The sequence below is a fragment of the Brachionichthys hirsutus genome, chromosome 2, assembly GCF_040956055.1.
Source record: "Brachionichthys hirsutus isolate HB-005 chromosome 2, CSIRO-AGI_Bhir_v1, whole genome shotgun sequence".
Classification (NCBI taxonomy): domain Eukaryota; kingdom Metazoa; phylum Chordata; class Actinopteri; order Lophiiformes; family Brachionichthyidae; genus Brachionichthys; species Brachionichthys hirsutus.
Window position 1 is genome coordinate 17,196,080 of NC_090898.1, and position 12,661 is coordinate 17,208,740.

Sequence of the window (12,661 nt, forward strand, 5' to 3'; positions counted from 1 at the left end):
AGAGCACATTCCAAATTAAGCCTCAGCAAAGGGGGGTTGCAATCTGCCACCAACCCACCAGATGGCACTAAATCTTTCATGCTTGACCTTGAACTAACAACACCGTTGTTGTCTGCTGTTTCCATGTCGTACTATGAATGGGGGGGGGGGGGGGGGCATGTTGCAGCCTCACTCACGCTGTTAAACCACTGCCATGGACTTTTCTGGGATCTGCCTTTGCTTCACCAATAACCTTCGACCCTTGCCAGACGTGGAACATGATTCATGGACAACAGGCTCAATGAACATTAAATATCAAGCTGACTTCAAAATAAGGTCAAATTAACATTTACTAATGTAGTATTTATACACTTATGTAACAAATAATATATAAAATCATTCCACATTGGAATGTGTATTTATAATTTGTAATCAATCAATCTTTGTTAACTGGGTGATGGTGGCGCAGTGGTTGAGCAGGTCGTCCTATGATTGAGAGGTTGGCGGTTTGATTCCCGGCTCTGGCACATGTGTCCACTGTTGTGTCCTTGGGCAAGACACTTCACCCACATTGCCTGTGAATGTAGTGAGCGAGTGAATGTGGTGGTGGTCAGCTGTGGCTAGTAGCTTACCACCACCGAGTATGGTGTGAATGAATAATGCACAATGTGAAGCGTCTTTGGGTGCCCAGAAAAGCGCTAAATAAAACCAAGCATAGTTATTATTATTATAACTGTGTACCCCTTTAGTTTAAACTGATGAATGAGTTGAATATAATGTGATGACTCCTAAGTAACTCAAAAACATCACATTGTTAAGTCGCGACCTCTTTTCACACGCCCCAAGCCTCGATTCTTAACATAGCGCCGTCCTCCTTGCACTGCAGACCAATGACGACACGCTCGGGCTCCTCCCACTGTGTCTAACGCCTCGATAGACCTTTGTGACCGTGACCTTGCCATTCAAAGCAGGATGGAGTGCTGCAGGTAGACCCCTGTAATTCCCAGGCTCTGTTTGCACTAAGCCAAGGTCACTGTGCGTCTCTTCTCTGACTGACTACCCAACACAAAGAGCGTTTAATGCTTCATTATAAAATTGCCACTCGAACATGCAAAGTCAACAGCGCGGCGCTTCTGTGTTTCCACTTTTCAGTCATACCTCACAAGATTGGCCGCATCATTGATGGCAGCCCTACGGACCGCGTCGGTCAGATGAAAGTGGGCAACCGTATCTCTGCCGTCAATGGCCGGTCCATTATGGAACTGTCGCACAACGACATCGTCCAGCTCATCAAGGACGCGGGAAATTCTGTCACCCTCACCGTTGTACCTGAAGACGGTGGGTCGGCTCGGAGAGAGCATTTTCTGGGAATGAAATCTTTGGCCCATGAACCGACTTTCAGCATTTACATAAGCGCTGTAAACAGAGCTTTAGAGATTGTAACAGTTTACAAGATGTGGGCGTGTTTTTACAGAGAGTGCTCCCCCATCTGGAACAAATTCAGCCAAGCAGAGCCCATCAGCACAGCACAGAGCTGTGGGCCAGCAGCCTCCCGGCCCCGCCCACAGGTACCTGAATGGACACATGGGCTCCGGCTCTGCTACATCGACCATAAATGACCTTCCATACTTTGAGGAAGCTCGAGTTTGTGCTGCCCATTACTGCCACGCTCCTCGTTATCCAGAAAACCACAAAGATCCTCCTGGTGGCCGCTGTTGGGATAGTAAGACAAGGACAGACGGATTTAAAGACAACTGCTTTGCTCTTTGATAAACAAACGAAACGACCTGTGTCAGACTTCTTTATTTTCTCCCTCCACTCCACTATCACTCCTCACTCTCACCCACTCCATTTTGCCATCTGCATCCTCCTCCTCTTCTGGTCTGTGACACCTTGGCGACTTTTGAATGAGCTCTGTGAAGCCTTCGAGTAGATTATTCTGGATTATTCTGGACAGGTTGGGGTTTGGCAAAAACTCCGGCCTGGGAGGATTTTTGAAAGGCCAGGGAGGAGGACTATCAGTCGGCCTTGTAGAAATTCTGGGAGAGCGTCCGGTGCCTTAGGAGGGGAAAGTGGAGCTGCTGACCTCGACAGCGGATATTGTTGGGCGGTGAAAGAGAATACTTTGAGGATCTCCTCAATCCTGTTGTCTTCTATGGAGGAAACTGAAGCTGAGGTCTCAGAGGTGGACCTCTCCATCACCCGGGGTTGTCCAGCTCCTCGGTGGCAGGGCACCGGGGGGGGGGTGGATGAGATTCACCTTGAGTATCTTAAGTCTCTGGGAGTGCAGGACTGTCTTGGTTGACGTGTCTCTGTAACATGGCATGGCGTTCGGGGACAGTGACTCTGGACTGGCAGACTAGGGTGCTGGTTCCTCTATTCAAGAAGGGGTGTGCCCCAACTAAAGTGGGATCACGCTCCTCAGCCTCCAGGGGAAAGTCTAGCCGGAGGATCAGACCGATAGTAGAACCTCGGCTGCATGAGGAACAATGTGGTCTTCGTGGTTGGGAGCGTGGGGTCTGGGGTCCGGGGTCTGGGGTCCGGGGCCCTTTGCTGGGGCTGTCCGGTCCCTGTACGATCGAAGCAGCAGCAGTAAGTCAAACCTGTTCCAGTTTGTTCCAGCGGTTTGCAGCTGAGTGTGAAGCGAGTGGGATGAGGATCAGGACCTCCAAATCCGAGGCCATGCTTCTTGGTGGTCTGCCCCCCCTGGGTCGGTGGGGGGTCGTTGCCTCAAGTGGAGGAGTTCTAGTATCGTGGGGTCTTGTTAGCGAGTGAGGGAAGGACGGACCGGTGCGGCGGCTGCAGTCGTATCGGTCTGTCGTGTAAAGAAGCTTTTACCGGTCAGTCTACGCTCCTACTCTCACCGGGGGTCATGAGCTCTGGATCAGGACCGGAAGGACAAGATCCCGGATACAAGCGGTCCAAATGAGTTTCCTCCGCAGGGGGGCTGGACGCACCCATAGAGACAGGAGGAGGCGCTCCTCCACATCGAGAGGAGTCAGCCGAGGTGGCTGGGGCATCCGTCTCAGATGTCCCCTGAATGGGGGTCTCGGGGAAGAGGTTAGCCTGGGCTGGCCTGGGAACGCCTCGGGATCCCACTGGAAGAGCTGGAAGAGGTGATTGGGGTTAGGGAAGTCTGGAAACCCCTGCTGAGACGTTGGCTCCGTGTCCCGACTCCGGATACTGGTGGGAGGGAGGGAGCAAGATGATTTTACTCAAGTTGATTCCAGTCTAGGAATATTCCTCTTAGATAAGAACTCGGAAATCTCGTTTAAAACAATTCGGTTAATGTCTGTCGGTTTGCAGAGAAGGGGAACTGCAGGCTGACTTTGTATCAGAGTTTCCAGAATCTCAGGCTCATTATTTCCTATTTTGTTTTTTCTCGAGTAGGAATGCTGACGCTGACACAAAGAACTCTCTCCCATCCAAAGACATGGGAGCACTCACCATGCCAGCGTCTAAGCAGGTACAGCCAAACTATTCAATATGTTTGGAACTTACTCCTTTACTGCATTCGTGATCCGAGGACTGCCATTCATAAATGTATGTCAAGAGATGTGACTGTGCTCGAGGACAATCCAAGATGTCCCAGAGTGTAAAAGCTCCTGTCGCTGTGTGTGGCCCTCAGGGCTGCTTCGAGGTGGAGCTGAAGCGCAGACAGCGGGGCTTCGGCTTCAGTCTGAGGGGAGGGAAAGAGTACAACATGGGCCTGTTCATCCTACGACTGGCTGACGACGGACCTGCTCTCAAAGACGGCAGGATACATGTGGGTTAGCGTTTGATTGAGTGATGGAAGCAGGTAGAACTTTGAACCAATTCGAGCATGTGGAGCAGAGTATTTTATTGATTTGGATGGATACCAGATAATGACATCCTTGGGAAGAGTAAGTCTTCAGCAACGTGAGGCACTCGGGCACCATCGGGCACCAAAGCGTTTAAAGTACTTATAGTGCGTCATTAATAACTGACATCCTGTCCCTTTGATCAGCTGCTCTCTTCCGTTGACTTCAACCATTTTTTAACACATTCTCAAGCCCAACTGGGTGTTGCATGTGGGAATGGATCATGTCTGCTTTGCAGGTTGGAGATCAGATCGTGGAAATTAACGGCGAGGCCACCCAGGGCATCACTCACACTCGGGCAATCGAGCTGATCCAAGCTGGGGGCAGTAAAGTCCACCTGCGGCTCCGCCCCGGCCAGGGATTGGTCCCTGATCACAGTGAGTGACTACTGAGAGCAGCCAGCATGTATATAGGCTGTATCATCGGCATATGCTTGATTAACAGGGTGCTGAGTTTCTTCATCATGCACCGTTGCACACTTTTCTCTGTTCCGCCTGTCGCCATCGGCCTCCTTTGATCTGCTCTGGTTTCCTCTACCTAGGTCTGAACTCTTCTTCCACCCTGTGCTTCTACATGAAACCAGAGCATCACTAAAGGCCTCACTGCTTTTCTTGGTCTGTCCTTAATAACATTGGTAAACCTTGCACTCTCAAGATTTCTCCTTTCTAAGCGCTGAAACTCCCAGATTTAAGTGTTGTTTAGTGCCCCTCCCTCGATTCCCCATAATTGATCTGGACTAGATGAGTTACCTGTCACTTTGTGAGTTGCTACGACTGCAGAGGGCAGAATCAACGCAGAGAGTCCTGGTAAAGACCTTATTCTTAAAGCTATTGCATCTGGATCTGTGTGCGTTCAACCCCGAGATTTCATGAGAATGACTTTCTACGAGTTGTTGCTCCTAGAAATCTGAGAGCTCATTTCAGCACTATGCGTAATTCATCCTCTTTTTCGGTCTCTGGTCTTCTGCTGCATATCTGCTCTCAATCACAGCTGTGCAGATCTTATCAGCTTGGGGGGGGGGGGGGTGCATATCTCAAATCATAGCATAAACCTAGCGTTATTATTAACAGTAATTAAGGTGGAATAACATGAGAATATTCTGCTTTCATTGCATGTCATATTTAATTATACTTATATGTGCAACATTTGCCATGTCAGGGATATTTTAGTGTATAAATGTCGGTAGAGAAAACATAAATAATGTCATTTGCCGATTGACTCTCGTGACTCTCCACTTCTTGCTTCTCAGGTTCAAAGGTCAAAGGAACCGTTCCAACCTCAAGTTTTCCCAAACTCTCTGTATCTGACGGGCAATCATCTCCAGCCTCTGCCTCCCTCTCTATCTCGGAGCTGGCCCCACCCTCACCCAATATGACCATCCCTGAGGAGTTCCCTGGGGGAGAGCCCGGCGCCGCTGGGTCACCTTGTGGTGGGCAGGAGTATCACAGGCAGTCCCATAGATCAAGAGGACAGGAGCGTCCTCACAACAATCATAAGCGTACCACCAGCCCGAGAAAGGGACAAGGCCCCCCAGACCACTGCTCCTCTAGCTCAAAGAAGGAGCATGACCCTCCTGTGCCTTTAAAGAACCTGGTTCAGCCTCAAAGCCCCAGGCGTCCAGCTGGCCAACAGCCTAGTATTGCCTATGGGCAAGGGAAAGATAGGAGGTACAAGGAGGAGAATGGAGCCTATTGGCAAGAAAGGGCAGCTACAGAGGGTGGAGAGAAAATCTCAGGGACCAGTGAACACCCCAAGAAGAACGAAAGGCCTGAGCAGGAAGGAGCTGGACAAAAATCCAATTCTAAATTGTCCAGGGAGCAGACAAAGTCGGATGCCAATACTGGCACCCTGAACCGAGAGAGTGGGAGCGAGCTGGGGCAAAGTGAATATCTGGAAAGCAAGAGCCACGGTCCAGCTGAAGAAGCAAATAAAAAGGACCCCCCAGGTTCAAGCAGTAGCGTACAGGACCCCGGCTGCAACGGCACCACGGCCAGCAAGAAGTCTGCCATCATGCCTGGTCCATGGAAGGTCCCCAGTTCGGCCAAGATCCAGGCAGGGACCCTCTACGCTGATATCTGACGTCCCTCCCTGTGAAAAGCAAAGCTGAGCCTGTGAAAGACGGACACATAAGATCGGAGGAAGGTTTTCTCTTGTTGTTGTTTTTGTTTTTTTTGTGGACAAATCAGATCATTGTGTAACCGACAGCGTCGCTCCTCGTTTCTTTGGGTTTGTTTCTCCAGACAGTTTGCCGGATTTGGTCAGATTGTATCAAGTCACAGAGTGTGTGTGTCTGTTTGTGTGTGTGTGTGTGTGTGTGTGTGTGTGTGTGTGTGTGCGTGCGTGCGTGCCCACCACTCCGCTTATGAAGGACCTGCTCCGTGTTCCTCCCACTCCGGGACTGTGGGTGAATAAATGAAGCGCTCAGTCCGTCTTGATGAAGGAGTCTTTGCTCACTGTGATGGTTGTCACTTCTAATGGCTTCCTTCTTTGTGGTGAAATGGATTCACTGTGACAACTGCTGACGGATAGAAGGTGGGTTCCTCCTGAGAGTGTTTCACTGCCTGTGTCTCCAACATCTGTGCAGCATCCGGAACTTTTATGTGACTTCCAGTAGCTTAGCTCAGGGTGGACAGGTTGCCCTGGAGCTTTATATGCATTCAGCAGACCAGACAGTTCTAGCATCTGTTAATGTGTGTTAATACCACATTACGTAATTTATTGAAATAAATGAAAACAAAACACATTATTTCACTTTTCTTGTGGAGGACAGAAATAGAAAGTGTAGAGAACAATACGAGACCCTAAAGCCGATACGGCCGTAGACGTTCTGTTGCTCACCTGTAAATGGTCTTGGAGGTGTGAGCAGCGCTGTAGGGTTCGCTAACCCCTAACCTCCCTAGCATCAGCTGTGCTTATTCCAAATATGTTACACATTAATTTGAGGGGTTAAATCAACAGAGCTGATATTGTAAAATGTAAGACCTTCACTGATTTGTTAAAAGCTTAAGAGTATTTTTATCAACATAAATGTCAGCGTAAAAGCATTTGTCCTTATTCTAACCTCCAAAATCTATTTTTGATATATTTATTTCCATTTAGTGGGTTGAAAAAAAGATGTTTGTGTTAGGGTCAACATCAATCATTGATAAAAAGCAGGAAACTCTCCAGCTTTGCAGCGGATGCTGCTGTTCACACAAAGCACATCATGTAAAAATAGGCTCATTGAAATTACTCCAACATGGCTTAAAGTTGCAGATGATGACATGAATTCAGACTTTGATGACTTTCTTGGGGATTGATTGTGCCCTTAAACATAGCGACATCTAGTGGTGGATAAATCGAGTCCTTGCTTGAAGCCTGTCCTCACAAAGCTGTAACACTGGTCGTTGCTTTTTAACTGCAGTTGACTCCTGTTTACTGTTCATGCGTTTATCACGTATGACACCGTGGCCTTGCATTGCTCCGACATACAACAAAGAAGTTTAGCGGTTTTGACATCACGCTAGTTGTAAATGTTTAGAAATTGTACAGCACCTTTATGAATATTTGCCTTCATGCAGAAAAACAAATCCTATGTAAATCTTTTCATTATTTTTTTAAGGGACATGAGATGAAATGCTATAAAAAGGATGGGAAGAATCATTTGGTCATGGCATTCTGTTCGTGTACTGAACACCTCACCAGGGAGGCGTCCAGGAGGCATCCTAGATAGGTGCCCGAGCTTCCGTACACCAGGTTGTAAAGTCGTCTAAGACCTGTCCATGACTGACTTCGTCATCGCCGAGCAGGCTGATGACGGAGTCGTCGGCGTGCTTATCGATGAATCTGTCCTCGTAGCGGCTCCGACAGTCGTTGGTGTACAGGATGAACAGGAGAGCAGACAGAACGCAGCCTTCAGGTGAGCCTGTGGAAGGTGGGAGGAGGCCGGACAGTGTTCCATTCACTCGTACCTGCTCTGATCTGTTTTTTCACATATATAAATATATGAAATACTTTCTGACAAGTCTGATTTTAATTATTTAAGCCAAGTTTTTGTCGTTTTTCTAGGATGATGTTTTGTTTATCTGACGTCACGTTTACTTTGCGCTTGACGTCAGGCGGAAACGGAAGTCTCTGTGAATGTAGGTCACCAGCAGGGGTCGTTGTGGAATGTTATGCCACCGTTCGTCAGTCTGTTATAAATAAAGTTTTAATAGTCGCGTGGATGATACTCCGTTTGACTGGGCCGAGTTAGAGCAAACCGAGCTAAACTTGTTTATACCCGCGTTAAGCGTGACTTGTACTAATCGAACTACTAATCGAACCCCCGAAAGGATGGCAGAGAGCGACTGGGACACCGTAACCGTTCTGAGGAAGAAGGGGCCGACGGCTGCACAGTCCAAATCCAAGCAGGTTAGCATGGACGTGTCCCGATAGTCGAGTTAAAAACAAGAAGTTTGAATAAAACGGTAATATAAACTACCTAGACTAGCCTGACGACCTGGCGGTGCTAATGTGTTGAACTCCGGAGGCAAAGTCCTGGTTGTTAGCTTAGCCGTAGCTTAGCCGTAGCTTAGCCGTAGCTTAGCCCGAACGGGCGATGTTGCGCCTTGCTGTGAGTCAATGACGTTTTCAGAACTAAGAGTATCTCCAGCAAACCAAACTCCCCCAGAACGAGTTCAACCAACCCGCGGGGGGGGGGTTAGGGTTAACATGATCCTTGATTGAATACCTGTTACCAAGTAGCGAATAGCTAGCATTAGCCTGCTGTGCGTCTGATGATGATGAATATATTTATTAGATAGAATGTTAGAGTACAAGTACAGTCACACAGTAGTGTGTATTACAGTACAAGTACAGTAAACAGTAGCATGTATTACAGTACAAGTACAGTCAAACAGTAGCATGTATTACAGTGCAAGTACAGTCACACAGTAGCGTGTATTACAGTACAAGTACAGTCAAACAGTAGCATGCATTACAGTACAAGTACAGTCACACAGTAGCATGCATTACAGTACAAGTACAGTCACACAGTAGCATGCATTACAGTACAAGTACAGTCAAACAGTAGCATGCATTACAGTACAAGTACAGTCACACAGTAGCATGCATTACAGTACAAGTACAGTCACACAGTAGCATGCATTACAGTACAAGTACAGTCACACAGTAGCATGTATTACAGTACAAGTACAGTCAAACATCCTGTCTAAGAGGAGCATTTCTTGTCCTTCGTACATAAATCATCGACATTTAACAATACAAATAAAACTAATATTAAATTACTCCACAGATATAAAATAACAAATTCTAATTAAATTACACCTCAGATGCAGAATTACAATAAATAATGTTAAGATTGAGATTAGCTTTATTTGTCATATGTTAACACTTTTTACACAACGAAATTCTGCTGGTATATATAAAAACATGATGAAAAGCAAATGAATAATCCTGCAGTAGATGGTTGCTCGTAACTGCATGTCTGGTAACGTTAGCTCGCATTGACAAGTCATTGATCCAGAACTGCCCCGTTTGATCAGACATTGTTAGCTTCGGGGTCGGTCATATTGTCTTAGATCAGCAGATTCGTCAATGATTAACTACGTGCCTCGTCCCTATGGGACCAGAGCCAGAGCCAGACCCGGTCCAGGCCTTAGTACAACATGTTTTACTGCTGTTCTGGTTGGTGTTGTGTTTCCTAGGCGATCACCTCAGCTCAGAGACGCGGGGACGATGTCGAGACAACCAAGAAGTGTACGTGCTTTCTTTACACATTTAGTGAAGGCTTCCTTGGAGCTGCAAGTTGCATTTCAGAAAATCCTCACTTTGTTCCAGTTGTAATTCTTTAAAGCTTCTTATCAATTTGGTTTCACCTCCCTGCTTGATGACACCATCACTGCTGTCACACAGGGTCTGCAGGGCAGAACAAACAGCACCTTGTGTCAAAGAACACAGCCAAACTGGACCGGGAGACCGAGGAGCTGCACCACGACAGGGTCTCCCTCGAGGTGGGCAAAGTCATCCAGCAAGGCAGGCAGGAGAAAGGCTTGACCCAGAAAGACCTGGCCACGGTGAGTGTCCGTCATGCTAAAGCTGATGGGAAACCGTGCAACGGTGTTTGTGTACAGTGTGTAGGCATACATCTGATATTTTGAGGTACCTGAAATAATATTAATATTCAAGGACTTTCACCGGCTCATGAGCTCATCGGTGCACCTGATTATAAATGAAGGCTAAAATCATATTCCCTCTGTTAAAGTGATCCCTGACTGTTTTTACAAATCGGTCTAAAACACAAGAATGTACTTCAACTATGTAAATACATGTACAAAAATATATAACTATTTCTTATAAAATATAAAATCCGTTTTGTTTGGGGGTCGCCAATGTTGTTTACATTGCAAGGCATTCTGGGTGTGACGGGAAACTGCTCCAGCACCGAGCTCACTTCTATTGATTAGTTTGTCAGCGATCAGCTCCTCCGTTCAGCCTTTACAGTCTGGACCGCAGCGTCAGCAACGACGTGAGGACAGCGAGGAAGAAGCCAGAGATGAAGACAGAGATTAAAATGGATGGGAGGACTCTAGAATTGGTCGTTTTGTTCTTTGTGGCGTCTGCGTCACCATGCCGACAGTACTTGTACTGTAATACATGCTACCTTTTGACTGTACTTGTACTCTAACATTCTCTTAAGTATATTCATCTTCATCATCATAGGTTGAAACGGACAAATGCACAATCTGATCATAGAAATGATCATCCCTGACAACCAACCGTTTACAGTTGTCTGATGTTAGCTTAAGCGCCTCATTAACGCAGTAATTTATTTAAAAAGAAATCTGAAATGTATGAGTGAAAGAGAAGCCGTCTCACTGGAGAGCATGCAGAACAACCTAATGCTGCTCAATTGGGATTAATTATTGATGTGACTCTATTTATCTTTGTTTTATTTACTTTTTAACTTTTTGATTTAAAATGTCAGGAATTCATTTGTTACAATTCAAACATTCCACATTGTCTAATAAAAAATAAAAAAGCTGTTTAATAAACATGGCTAAAGGCATTTAAATGAAGTTAATTGTTGAAGTTTGTATTATTCTAAATTTTGATTCCACTATTTTCACTTTTTTGCAAATGGATATCTGCTCCAAATATCGGTTATCTGCCCTCTTGACGACTAACGATCGGTCGATCTCCACTCTAAACACATGCCTGGCTGCCGGGTGGCAGACGGCCCTCACTAGCAACGCACTAGTGAGTAAAACCCGTGCCACAGGTCGCGGGCCACTCTGAGAAAGCAAGTATGAAACCCACAGATTGTTAAAATTTTATTAATCTTTTCCATTCTGTCATTCATTCACTAATTTCTGTCCCAGTTGTAGGCTATATTGTTTTTATCAATGATTGTATTTGTACTGTTTTGGTGTCTATGATATTTATTGGAGCAGTGGCAACTGAATAATTTTCCTGGTGGATTAATAAAGTATTCTGATCTGATTCCGTTCTTAAGTTTGCATTTTAATGTCATTTGAAGTGGATTCAAAAAGGTCTTAAAATTCACCCAGGTGCCTCCGGGGGGAGCCTGTACGTACGCTGTCCTATTAATAATTAGTTTTTACAGTTTCTGAAAAATGCTATGGAAATGCATTAAATGCAGTTCTTTAAAACCTAAATCAATAAAGTTATTGATCCCTGGGGAGAAACTTTACAAAATTAAATTAATCACAAACTGATTATTTTTGTGTGTTCCTCAGAAAGTTAACGAAAAGCCTCAAGTCATCGGCGACTACGAGTGTGGGAGAGCGATCCCCAACAACCAGGTCATGGGCAAGATAGAGAGAGTGATTGGTGAGGAGGTGCTCGCCGTGAAGCGATCCGTTACCCCGACTCGTCGCTCTCTGCTCGCTGACGGATGTTTCCCTCTGAACAGGGTTGAAGCTGCGTGGGAAGGATATTGGCCAACCCATGGAGGCAAAACCCATGAAGAGATGAACACAAAGCCTCGAAATCAGCCCCCCTGTCCCATCTCTACCCAAACCCGAGAGCATCCCTCCCTCCCTAAGGACCCTGTCTTGACCCCATCCCTGTTTTTACCTGGGCTGATCTCACCTGTGTTCTGGATGAGGACCTGGTGATCACACTAACTCTCTCTCTCTCTCTCTCTCTCATCTGAAAAATATGAACAGTCATTGATTACAATAGAATCATCAAACGCATCTTTCAGCACCACAAAGCCCAAGTTGTGTGTTTGACATCTGCTTAGGTGAAGTTCACCTTTTTGAAATTGGTGAAGTCAAAAGGCACGTTTGTTAAAGTAGTTGGGTAATTCTGAGCATGTTAAACCCAAAATTGTTGCTTGCATCTTTTTCACGCAGGACAGTGGATGAATGTCAGGATACTGTTCACACTTGATGCTGTGCTTTGTTTTGATCTTAAAATAAAGTTTGGCAGTTAGTAAAGTGGGTGTTGGTTTACAGGAACTGCAGCTGATGATAGTAATTGTTGGGGCGGCTCTACAGCCGCTAGAACGGGTCGTCCAGTGACTGAAAGTTCGGCTCTGACTCCACATGGCGAACTGTCCTTGAGCAAGGCACTGAACCCTAAACTGCTCCCAGTGGGACTGTGCCTTTCAGGGTAACAGATGTCCACTGGTTGAATATGAGGGTTAGGGTTAGGGGAATTTATCCAACATCCTAGGATGAGAGGAACATATGCTAATGCGTTAGGAAATGCACGGGTACAGGTGCAGAGTAGTTGTTGTAATTGCTTCCAGGTGGTCAAAGATTTTTGGTGTGAGAGGCAATTATTCAGTCCTGCCGCCAAAATATTTTTTTCCGTGCTGTAATTCGGCTCCA

The 12,661-nt window shown here is 46.3% G+C and overlaps 2 protein-coding genes across 2 annotated transcripts in view; both read left to right on the forward strand.

Annotated features, from left to right (window-relative positions):
- LOC137907265 (membrane-associated guanylate kinase, WW and PDZ domain-containing protein 3-like) overlaps positions 1-7,787 on the forward strand; it is a 40,130-nt gene extending 32,343 nt beyond the window's left edge. Inside the window, exons 17-22 of the mRNA XM_068751582.1 lie at positions 1,132-1,317; positions 1,454-1,547; positions 3,370-3,445; positions 3,608-3,745; positions 4,060-4,198; positions 5,071-7,787. Coding sequence (XP_068607683.1) covers positions 1,132-1,317; positions 1,454-1,547; positions 3,370-3,445; positions 3,608-3,745; positions 4,060-4,198; positions 5,071-5,900 — 1,463 coding nt within the window. The 3' untranslated portion in view covers positions 5,901-7,787. The remainder of the gene's footprint in view (positions 1-1,131; positions 1,318-1,453; positions 1,548-3,369; positions 3,446-3,607; positions 3,746-4,059; positions 4,199-5,070) is intronic.
- Positions 7,788-7,963: 176 nt separating this feature from the next.
- On the forward strand, positions 7,964-12,265 carry edf1 (endothelial differentiation-related factor 1). The gene is made up of 5 exons (XM_068745709.1): positions 7,964-8,213; positions 9,509-9,560; positions 9,717-9,877; positions 11,561-11,654; positions 11,737-12,265. Exons 1-5 carry the CDS (start codon positions 8,136-8,138, stop codon positions 11,796-11,798), a joined length of 447 nt encoding a protein of 148 aa, XP_068601810.1. The 5' UTR covers positions 7,964-8,135; the 3' UTR covers positions 11,799-12,265.
- Positions 12,266-12,661: the final 396 nt, after the last annotated feature.